Source organism: Cupressus sempervirens, chromosome 2 (assembly GCF_028749045.1).
Source record: "Cupressus sempervirens isolate cs-2001-9-10 chromosome 2, ASM2874904v1, whole genome shotgun sequence".
Taxonomy (NCBI): Eukaryota; Viridiplantae; Streptophyta; class Pinopsida; order Cupressales; family Cupressaceae; genus Cupressus; species Cupressus sempervirens.
Window position 1 is genome coordinate 672,751,651 of NC_143119.1, and position 12,227 is coordinate 672,763,877.

The window sequence follows — 12,227 nt, forward strand, 5'->3', positions numbered from 1 at the left end:
TTAATTTAATTTCATTAATTAAATTACCTTTTCTCCCTTCTTAAGATTTCACTTTATGCATTTTTTGCATTCACATTTAGTAATTAAATAGTAATTATTAAATGGATTTTACCTTTTAGGTTACTCTTTTTGGCTTTTGATCTCCTATTATAAGGATTGATCATTTGTAAGTATCTTGTATCTTTTGTTTTTCTAAGAATAAATTTGCATATTTTTCAAAGAAAACCCTTGCCTCCTCATGTCTTTTTCTTCTCTATGAGAGGTTTTTTACATGTAGGTATTCGAGGGCTTCATGGATTTTTTTTTGTATTGCTCAAATTCTTCATGGTATCAAAACTAGATATGTTATAGCTTGTTTAGTATTTGGAGAAAAAGGAGATTCGAGCATTTGACAGATCAGATCTGGAGTTTTTCAGGATTTTTGTGAAAATAGGGGGTCTCTAAAATTCAGAGCATTTTGAGGCCAAACGAACTTCACGGATGGATTTAGAAGGCGTCAAAACCCTTGTTTCCATATAGAGTTTGTCCAGTTTGGACAATGTTGTTCTGGGAGGCAACTTTTTTTGTGTAGGTTGTACGACCTCCTGCACGTGTTATAAGGTGATACTTTTTTTTTTTAAAGGTGTCTGCAAGTCCTTTTCTGGCATGTAGGCCCTTTTTTGACGTTGAAATTACCTTTTTCAATTTGCATGGTGCCTTCTAACACCGCTACTCCCATCGACGTCATTTTTTTGTGTTACCTAGCTGTGTTCAGATTTTCGGCCTCGATGTTCCTTTTCCCGACCCATTGCTATTGGATGTCGTTGCTGCTGTTGTTGCTAGTCTATGTTCTACCATTGGGACACTCCTCCACCGCTGCTCAATCCCTGTGTTGCCTTTGCCACCTACATCCATCGCTCTGTGGCCACCACGACTCAGCCTCCTCTCGACCCTCCACTGCCCATGTGGCACCTTCAATACTTGCCATGTGGCATTGATGCCACGTTAGCACCTACCACGTGTTAGGTGCCATGCTAGCATTTGGGCCCCCACTTTTGTGTGTCATGCCATGTGGCAATCTTCTTCTTTTTTGCCGTGATGACTACCAAACTGTTAATTTTAATGCAGTGATGTGCTGACATCAGCATTGCATCATACCCCTGCATGTCCTTCAGGTCCCCTTTTAGACCAACTGTTGATTTTTTGGCCATATCTTGAGCATACAAAGGTCTTTTTTTGATCTGAAAGAAGTGTTAGAAAGTTGGTTCCAAGACAAAGACAATGGTACAAGAAGTTTTGGGTTTTGCTGTAGTTTGGTTTCTTATTTGGGAAGTTAAAGCCAAGTGTTCTATTTTTCACTCTGGAGGGCATATTTTGAGCATCCCAATTCCATTTTTCAAAAATATTATATTTTTGGAAAGCTCATTCAATACTCTTTCCAGAAATGTTGGTTTATCTTCTAGATTCTACTTCGAGCTCTTTCTATTATGGTTTTGGGTTTTGATGTAGTTTGGTTTCTTATTTGGGAAGTTAAAGCCAAGTATTCTATTTTTCACTCTAGAGGGCATATTTTGAGCATCCCAATTTCGTTTTTCAAAAATATTATATTTTTGGAAAACTCATTCAGTACTCTTTCTAGAAATGCTGGTTTATCTTCCAGATTCTACTCCGAGCTCTTTCTATTATGGTTTTTATTTATTGCACTATGGTGGATATCTTGGGTGTTTCAGGTCTGGAGATCATTTTCATGGCATGAGATTTCTTCTTTTGGATTGTACTATCTGTTGTAACAACTCTTTGCCCTTTCTGATCATTGTTGATATAATTTATAAGCATGTTTATGCAAACACACTAAGATAAAGTGCCACTTGCATTTTCGGGATCTTTCTCATCATTGTGACTTATTGTACTTGCACTACATTATAAAGTTCCATGGGGGGATAATTGTTTACCTTGTGGTGCCATCTTCCTTTGTCAAGTGAGTGTCCCTTCCATGACATTGACCCCAAGATGTGTCGATGACACATGCCTTTATAGGTGTTTGTACCTCTTCCTCACTCTTGATGTTCTTGGTTCTTTCTATTTTGTGGGAGTTATTGGCCCACTTTCTCAGTTACCTGTCACTTCACTAGTTGGAGGCTTCTGCAGTCCTTCACTAGGTTTTCAACTATCTCTTTTTGGAGTAGAGTTTTTTCCACTGGGTTTTCTCTATTTCTCTATTTCATAGATATTTGGTTGTGATTGGGTACCTTATTGGGCCTTGTTGTCAGGACCCAAGTTTGCTTTTAGCATTGCATTGTAGTTTCCTTACTATTTCAACGTTGTTTGTAACTGCATTGTTGCTCATCTTAAGTGGGGGTGTTAGAGAAAAAAGGTTAATTTAATTTCATTAATTAAATTACCTTTTCTCTCTTCTTAAGATTTCACTTTATGCATTTTTTGCATTCACATTTAATACCTTTTAGGTTACCCTTTGTAACTTTTAGGTTACTCTTTTCAGGTTTCGATCTACTTCTATAAGGATTGATCATTTGTAAGTATATTGTATCTTTTCCTTTTCTAAGAATACATTTGCATATTTTTCAGAGTAAACCCTTGCCTCCTCTTGTCTTTTTTTACTCTGTGACAATTTTTCTACAAGCAAGTATTCGAGGGCTTCATAGATTTGTTTTGCGTATTGCTCAAATCCTGCAGTGACATCATATGAACTTTTTGCACTCATCAATATATTTGACACAGTCAAGGAAAATTGGAAGGACCTTGAGAGACTACAACTCAGTTTTGCATATTGTTTATCTGAATGACAAGTTGATCAACGAGAGGAAACACAGTTTTGTATGTAGTTTTTGACACCTTTGTCATTGATGTTAAAGACAGAGAAAAATATGTAAGGAAAATTGTATATGCATAAGGGACAAATTAAGTGAAGAAAGCATATATGTATATGCTTGTAAAGAGAAGTATGTATATGTAAGGGGGAGTCCACTTATGTACCACTTTAAGGAGTGATAAGAAATGTAATGATCCATCAAAACATGAATAAAATATTTTCTATTTTGAAAGCAATTTTGTGTAGTCACCTTTTGTATTCATTTTTATATGACATCATTTTGGGACTTAGCCAATTTTTCCAAATGTTTCCATCAATGCCAAAGGGGGAGATTGTTGGCAATATGGCTAGTTAGATGTCTAAAGTATTGTCATTTATAGCAACATGTATTTAGTATTTCATTTATGCAATCACAGTTAGAAAATTGCCTAAGTGTTAGACATATTGCAACAGTACAGAGACATATACAACATGTACAGATGACTATGTTTGAGTTAGGACATGCATAGTTCAGGATTGATATTGACAATGTGGCGATGACGTATGTCAGTGCGTAAACCTGTACAAACAATATGACACAAGTTACAATCAAGATACCAATTTAGGTATCTAACAGATTAGAATATAGCATATCCAATAATTAGATTGTATGACTTAAGGAATTATTTTGGTGACAAAATAATTACTAAGTCACGATGGGTCGACATCCTAGATTTTTACCGAAAGTCATTTTTTTATTTGGTCAAGTGTGTGAAAGCATTAAGGCCGACTGAGCATTAGTTTGTGAGATATAAGTATAGATCATATCTTGTGCAGATAGTGTGTGATGTAGATGTGATGTGAACAATTGAGAAGAAAGCTTAAATGATATGCAAGCCTTATGTGATGCAAAATATAATGTATAATCAGAGCAAGTGAAAGATATAACAATAAGATAGTATTGTATGTATACCTATTCTTGTGAAGAACTTAATTGTATATTGCATGTTAGGGCACTGAGCTCTTCTTGCATACATTGTATTTGATCTACCAACTCCTAATAGGGTTGAAGCAACTCCTAACAGGGTTGAGGCTTTTAATAGGGCCTAGTCCTCTAACAAGCATTCGAATGCATTTCACAAACTCCTAACAGGGTCAATATCCTTAACATGATTTTTTTTTTAGTGAATCATCTTGTGGATACCATCCCCACCAGAGTTTTCCCTTGGCCAGGTTTTCCCTAGTTAACAAATAATGGTGTTATGAGTTCTCTTTGTGTATGGTTATATTTATTATTCAACATTGTTGGTTTACTTTCATATGCAAGTTATAAAGTAATTAATAATATTTAGTTATGGGCAAAAGTTTGTAGAATACTGATTCACCCCCCTCTTAGTATTATTTATTTCTAGCAACAACAACATTGCTTTGCAAAACTTAAAACCCAATATGAAAAATGAAACCCATACGATACCTTGTATGAAAAATGAAGCCTACATGAAAAAATTACATGATCACCGATTGCGAAGGAAGATCACTGACTGAAACCCAGTATGAAACCTAGAATAATTGATTATAGAGGAAGATCAACGACAATGAAGAGGTCAAGAAAATCTATTAGGAAAAATGCTAGGTTTAAAGAAAATGTAGTTTTCATAAGGACTTGAAAATATTATAAAGTTTAGTTTACCTCAAATTTTCATTTAAGTGGAATTGAAATTCATTTCCCAATTCCACCTATTTAGATGAAAAATTTAAATGTTGATTTTAAGAATAAATGAATATTAGCAAATCCTCATTCCATTTTCATTTTGGGCCCATTTAGTTGTCAAAATTAACAAGCATTGGCATTTGTGATTCCTAAAAATTTCTAATATGTTGTTAGGCTCCGTTTGGTTGTTGGAATTAGACAAGAATTGGCGTATCCAATCCTTGAAATTTTTAAATACATTGTTTGGGTGTGAAAAATTAGAATTGGGATTTGGGAAAATGTGGATTTGGTGTCCCCATTTGACCCCAAAACAAGAATTCTATCTCCTCTCAAAATACTTGTTATTTGGAATCCACGTTTTAAATCCCATTTTTCCAAAATGAGGATTCCAAATAAAGCAAAATTTAATTGAGTTTGACATTGAGATGATTAATTTATATTTCAGCTAATATTTTAAAAGTAAAATTTGCCCAACTTCCTCACAGTAACTAACACCACAATAACTTTGCGGTTTATTTTTGATACCCTACACACATGCAACTATGAGCTTGAGAGGCCATCTTGGCCTAATCTCAAAGGCAACATTAATCCTCTGCGTGCTCTGGGATCTAGCGTCAACACGAGGTCTACATCATTGATCTTATCTATCATCCACATTTGTAGTGTTGATTGAACAAATACAGTGAACATTGATTCGACCTCGCCAAGTAGCATTGAGCCCATCAAAGATTTGAACTCGATCTGCATTGTTTGTGAATTCCTTGGATACACAACATTCTACGACCAATCCAGACATTCGACGATGCATTGTGTACATTTTTTGGACCTCTGTGAACCATGGTTATGTGAAACCTTTTCGATCTCTTATGCTCTAGCTTCATTTTCACTTTCTCCTCTGAGATATTCTCGCCTATGTTACGAACCTTCAACCTGCTTCTTGGCAAATGCCAGATTTTTGAGTTTGAACCAAATAGGTCCAGAATAAAAAATTCAGAATATCAAATATTTTTGGGTTTGAAACAAACGGTCCCAAATTAAATTCTGAAAATCATAATATGGAATTCAAGTTCTAGAACTCGAAATCAAAGATTCCAAATTCCCATTCTTAAGTCATATTCCAACAACCAAAAGAGCCCTCAGTGTGCACAAAATAGGAATTTGTAATTGAAAAATTAGAATTTGGTGTCCCCATTTATCCTCAAATCCAGGATTTGGTCTTCCATCTAAATAGGTGGACTTCCTCCAATTTCCATTTTAATTCCAATTTGCCAAAAACTTGGATTACATATGAATTGAAATGAAAAACTTTTGAGGTCTGCTTTACATAATTTGATCATAGCTTTCATCTCGGTGGGAATGAACTTATTCGCATTATCGGTTGCTTGCATGCAATTGCTCCTCCTAGGCACTCTCATTAGCCTTGCATAGAGAAGAAAATAAGAAAAGTTAAGGGTTTTATATGTAGAACTATTGCTACCGCTCTGAGTTCTCTCATAATTATACACTGCACCATCTGCCAAAAATATGTCCCCCTCGTCCCCCCCAACAAAAAAACCAAAACCCAAAAAAAAAAACCTTTGCCATTGTGTATTTCCTCTTCGTATGATTTGGACAATGCAAAACATAGCCTTGGGTTTTATATCCGAATGCAACACAATTAGAAGTGGAGTATAAAAATTAGGGCCAATTTTTGCTATATCAAATCATCACAAATCACCACAGATGTACCAAAATTAGATTCAATTTTTATTGTTTACCTTTGCATCCTGATGATGGATCATGTAGTATGATCTAAAACGTTGATAGTAAAATAATGTTCCACAATCGAACCCAGAAACAAGAATTCATTATCATGAAATGTGGAAATCTGATATCACTTGTTTAGGATTGACCAAAATACTTGCCCTTTACATTAAACCAAAGAGTTTTTTGTCCTTGTTGCCAACTTATGAACATATCAAGCGCCCTTTCCAATTGAATACTGACGATTACTTTGCAACTGATAGAAAATTTTTCTCATCAGAGTTGATGGTCCTAAAACCATCGATTGTGCAAAACGCTTGCAATATAGTCAAATCAAACCTCGAAAGTTAATTTGTGCTTAATTTTACCTTTTGTTTCACAATTAGCATGGGATTTCCAATAGTGTTATGCTAAAAGCAACAAACATTGAAGCTGGGTGCCTTTCCAAGAAGGTAGGAACTTCCAGAAAGGTGGGAGTTTCCAATAGAAGCTTCCAAAATTTTGTGGTGATTTAAATTTTTTTTCATTGTTATAATGTTAATTCTTAATATTTTCTATTTTCTGGTTTCAACTCTTCTATTTTCTGAACTGGACAGAGCTTCCATGGATTGGACATGGAGCCAGGGTTCTTATCATCTTCTCTTTTGATTATGGTTGCCTTATTTAGAAACTTGTAGAATGAGGATCGATAGCTTCAATGTCAACGACTGTTATGGGAGCACCAATGCTTGCATAGTTGCCATTTCCTAGAAACTCAATCTATGGCTGGAATTAAAATCTTTCACAATGTAGAAAGCCATCTTATATCACTACAATTCTTATTCCCACCACTATTCTAAACCAAACAGGGTCATAATAATAAATTTGAAATATCAAATATATTTGAGCTTGAACCAAACAATCCCAAGCTAAATTCCAAAAATCGTAATCTAGATTTCACGTTCCAAAACTCCAAATCCGTAATTCCAAATTTCAATTACTAAATCATATTTGAGCAACCAAACAACTTTTTTTTAACCTCGAACACAAACATCAAAAATCTCGAATTTGACAATCACAAATCTACTCTAATTCTACCAACAAACCGGAAGAATACTTATAGGAGTTCAAGTCTGCCTGAATAGAATAGAATAGAATAGAACGGAATAGAAGATATAGAGAATATAATAGAGAAGCGGGGAAATTTCTAAATCTTGCTGTAGAGGTCCTGAATTCTGGAGCAATCACATCAAGGCAGCAAAACAAGCGGCGAGTGCCCACGGATCCGCATATTTTCTCTTCTCTGTCGACACGCGTAGTACTAACATCAAATTCCACAGGCCGCTTTGGCGGAGATTGCAACGAATTACGTGACAAATTCTTGTTACAATTTGATAGTTCGACTTCTTTTGCCGTGTCTTTGATGTACGGGTTGTGATCTGATATTCGTTTGACACAGCGCGGAACTTTGAATTTCGAATCGTCGGTTTGGTTAGTCTGCACTTATCTACTATGGCAGAAACGGAGCAGGTAGGTTGTGATCTGATATGCCTGTAGTTTTCGTATTTTTATTTTAGGTGTTTTTTCATTTTCTGAAAGGGTTTGCGTGTCAGGTTCAGGCGGAGCAAGAGAGGAGGCTCAAGTATTTGGAGTTTATTCAAGTTGCGGTGCTGAGGGCAACGGCGTGCTTGACGAGCTTGTACAGCTACGCAAAAGAAAATTCGGGTCCATTGAAGGCGGGTGTGGAGACGGTGGAGCAGGCCGTCAAGACTGTTGTGGAGCCCGTTTATCTCAAGATCCAGGGGATGCCCTCCGAGCTTCTCTATTTTGTCGACAGCAAGGTTCCTATTTCGTTTTCTTTATTTTCATGTCTCATCTTTCGACTGAGTTTCTCTCTCATTTTGGCGCAATTTATTTTAAACACTGTCCGAAGGGGCTTTCGTTTCCTTTATTTTAATGTCCGATCTTTCTATTTCGGCATGCTAGATCGCCCTTTTTAAGAACAATATTGGTTAATTAGGCCGTTTTCGGCCCTTGGTGTATTAATATGCAGGGGATTTGAATCTATGAATTGTTTTAGCCCAGATGGAACTGATTAACCTTGTGTGACAGTGCCCAAGTTTCCTTATTGTAGGTCCTAAGTTTTATGTAATAAGGCGTTCATATTTCAACATGCTTTTTTCCGAGTTTTGTTAGGTATTCCCTTGGGTATATTTTAAAAGAAGGGTGATTTCTCCCAGTCAGCGTGCTATTTGCTTTTCTTTTTAGTTTTTTTCCAGTCCTGCAGCTATTTTGGATCTTGAAAAGTTTTTGGCTCTTTGACAGGTAAGATTCCTTTCGGGCTTTTGTATTGAGTTTTTTCCTTTTAGTTTAAAATTTCCTGTGCCTGATGCACACTTGGTAGCTACTGTGGCTGGAAGACCTTAAATAGACTGTAGCTTCATTTTGTGATTTGAATGTTGTCATCTCGCTTATAAGGTCACATTCATGGGCGAATATAAGTCTTATACCTCTGCCTTGTGAAAAGCTCCCGTAAGTACCAAATGTATATTTGAACTACTGTACAGTTTGTCATTTTTGTCATTTTGCTATGTTTTCCTGAGTCTTCTGCCAGTATGTGCTCATTGTGACTTGGTTTGAGTTTCCTATATGATTTTCAAGCTATACATGATAAGTTTTGCCTCTTTACAGATTTAGGTCTGGTTTTTCTTTATGGTTAAACATAACTGACTCTAGATAAGTGGGCCATAGGTTCCACATCAAGTCAAATTTTGACTACGGATTTAACTGCATAATTTTCAATAATTTCTTGGTTTGAATTTCCTATACGATCTTCAATCTATACATGATTAATTTCCTTTGGTCTGGTTTATCTTTAGAGTTAAACATATCGGACTCTAGATAAGTGGGAGATAGGTTGGACATTAAGTCAAATTCTCACTGGGGTTTTAACTCCATAATTTTTAATATTTTTAAAGTTAAGCTCATCAACCCGTGTTTCATAAATAGTGGGTAACCCATCTGTGAGAGTGAATGATACATTTAGCCAGCACTCATTGCATAGAAAGATTAGGTATATGAAAGTAAAGCTTAGATGAATGTTTTAGCATCAAAATTTCATAGATATGATCCTTTCAAATTCCTTTTGTTGTCATATTCTTAAAACATTTGTTTATTCCAGAGCTGTGAGCCTGCATTCGAACACATCTGTTGCTCTTTAGTAAGCATCCACCCCGGGTGAACTACAGAAAGAAGAAGAATCAGATAGTTTCTTCTATCGTCTATGGTCAGCCTAGGTTATGCATCCTTAGATGAAAGAGTGGCAGTCCGCTGATTGCATCTACGCGAGTGGATGATCACAGAGGTAAAGGGTAAAGTGTTGGGCTTTGGCCTTTCCGTGAGGTGTAGTACTACACCAACTCAATTGCGTGCTAACGGGAAGTTTATTTAAATTGCTGGCCTGTTCACAAAATTTTCAGCAAAGTTTTGTACAGTACGAACTACTCACTGCAGAGCCCCTTTAGCTCTATTTTTTCTCGTTGCTTTTTCATCGTTAGCTTCTGAATCGAACTCATCTAATTTTCGATCTCTAATTTATGATTTTCTTCTCTTAGTTTACATGTTTAATAGAAAAAACTCATCTAATTTTCAATCTCTAAATTATGTTTTTCTTCCCTAAGTTTTTAACATGTTTAATTAGTAAGTTTGAGAATCTGCTATAACTGAAAATTCTCGTCTGTTATCCTTTATTTGATTGTTCATCGCTTTAACAGTCTCAGGGCTGCTTATTGTATGTTTTCTAATGATGTTTGGATGAGGCAGCAGCCAGAATAGAATTCTGGTGCTCGGTTGAAATTCTCTGAGGCAGTAGCCTGCAGTTAGTATTGTTTGGAAGTTTCAATCCAGAATCTTCATATTCTAAGTTTGTTACCATCTAATAACTGTAATATGTTTGATTCTGAATTCTCAAGTTTTAATTCTTATTATCTTGAGCAATATCAAAATTGCACAACTCTGGGCTGATAAAATTTGGATGGCAACTTTGTCTTGATCATTAAAATTTGTTTTTAATGTTTAGGTTGATGTCACACGGTGCAAAGTAGATGAGCATCTGGATATTGCTCAACTTCTAATAATTTTTGCATGACGATTCTTCCTTAATTACTGAGATTTGTTTTTAATGTGTAGGTCGATCACACAATCTGCAAAGTAGATGAACATCTGCCTCCAACAGCGAAACAGATAACATACCACATATACGACATAGCAAAGCAAGCACCCAGTATTGGAAGATCTATTGTCGATGAATTGCAGAGGAATGGTATAATTGGAACAGCAAGTCAAAAAACAAAGGTTTTATACTCAAGATATAAACCTGCTGTCAAATACCTGTATGTTAAATATGAACCACTTGCCGAAGAATGGACCTTCTTTGCATGGGACAAGCTCCTTAAGCTTCCATTGTTCCCCCAGGTTGTTCACATCTTTATCCCAACAGCCACATATTTTTCTGAGAAATACAATTACATTGTTCTGTGCTTGGCCGATAACCATTACCAAATAGCAGCTTTCCTACCGTTAGTGCCAGTTGAGAAAATCAAGAAAGCAATTGAGAGGAGTTTGGAACAAAACGAGGCAATGAATATTAAGACTGCTACCAGTTAAACATGAAAGCAATTGTGGCACTCTACTGTTACCAGGGTTTTGTGATTAGTAGAAAGAATATCTCCTTGTATATGTATCTTAGTCTTCCTTCTTCAGAGCACTTTGTTTTCTTTTCAGTGTTTCTCATCTTCAAATGGGTTGGAAAATCATGTATATTCTTAGCCTGGTGTGGAATTGGTATACATAATATGTATAAACCAGATCTTGCTTGTACTCTGTGCATGAATCATGTATGAAAACCACTATACGTCTTGTATACAAAAATACTTGACACTAGGTGAAAATTTATGCAGATATCAATTTGTTCTATGGTACTCTACCTTCTAAGAAGGTTAGTGCATTCAGTACTTTCACCTAAAAGCTATTTTGTACAAGAAAATATGTGATATAGCAGCTACTGCAACATTTTGTCCATAGTTAACAACAATCGGAGGACATTGGTTATAAGGCAGTAGCAGTCAATGATTTGGTTGGGAGGTTATATCCGGTAACTGGGGTATACTACTTTTGGAGAGGTTATTATTTTGTGATATTATAGGTGAATGTAATGGGAAGTGATGGGGGTGATATGCTGGGTTTGATGGACCCGTTAGCACATCTTCATCGAATTTTATGTAGTCTCTCATGCTTTCTCTTAGTTGTATGGGAAAAACATGTAATGTTCCTGGTTAGCGCATCAAGCATTAATTATTTGGGTATTCAGTATATTGATAATGTTTGTTTGGATTCTAGTGGTGTTAAAAGTAGTTATCATTAATCATGTGGTAACAAAAATTTCTCTGTGTGCAGAATGCATTGATTATCATTGTCTGAATCTTTATCTTTAAATTTCTTCGTGTTCAGAATGCATTGATTATCATTGTCTGAATCTTTAAATGAAGTTGTGAGTTTTTCTTTTATACTCTGTTAATTTTATAGGATCTCTGATAGAAATAAGAACAGATTTATATCAGACCTTACTTATTTGAGTTACTTGAATGCAACTGGTAGATACCTTCAGAATGCTTCTGATATGCTGTTGAGTTACTTGAATGCAACTGGTAGATACCTTCAGAATGCTTCTGATATGCTGTGGCAGGAATGTATTTTGTAATCTGCAATGTTTAATCTTGGGACTGCAAGTATGTTATGTCTTTCATTTTCCGATGGGAGTAACTATATATACAAGTGTGAAGAGTTATGTCCCCATAGCCAAACCCTACGTGGTCACAGACTAATGTTTGTTAACCATAACCGTTCACAGGTTAATCATGCCTGATGACATGTTCGATAATGATCTCAATGTTTATTGATGGCAATACAAATAAGTCGTGATCCTTGATCGGACATGATAGATAAATT

General features: G+C 35.8%; 1 protein-coding gene across 1 annotated transcript; it reads left to right on the forward strand.

Annotated features, from left to right (window-relative positions):
- The first annotated feature begins 7,437 nt into the window (after positions 1–7,437).
- Positions 7,438–11,591, forward strand: LOC149575148 (Rubber elongation factor protein (REF)). The gene is made up of 3 exons (XM_089815011.1): positions 7,438–7,751; positions 7,835–8,062; positions 10,410–11,591. Exons 1-3 carry the CDS (start codon positions 7,734–7,736, stop codon positions 10,884–10,886), a joined length of 723 nt encoding a protein of 240 aa, XP_089671137.1. The 5' UTR covers positions 7,438–7,733; the 3' UTR covers positions 10,887–11,591.
- The last annotated feature ends 636 nt before the right edge of the window (positions 11,592–12,227 follow it).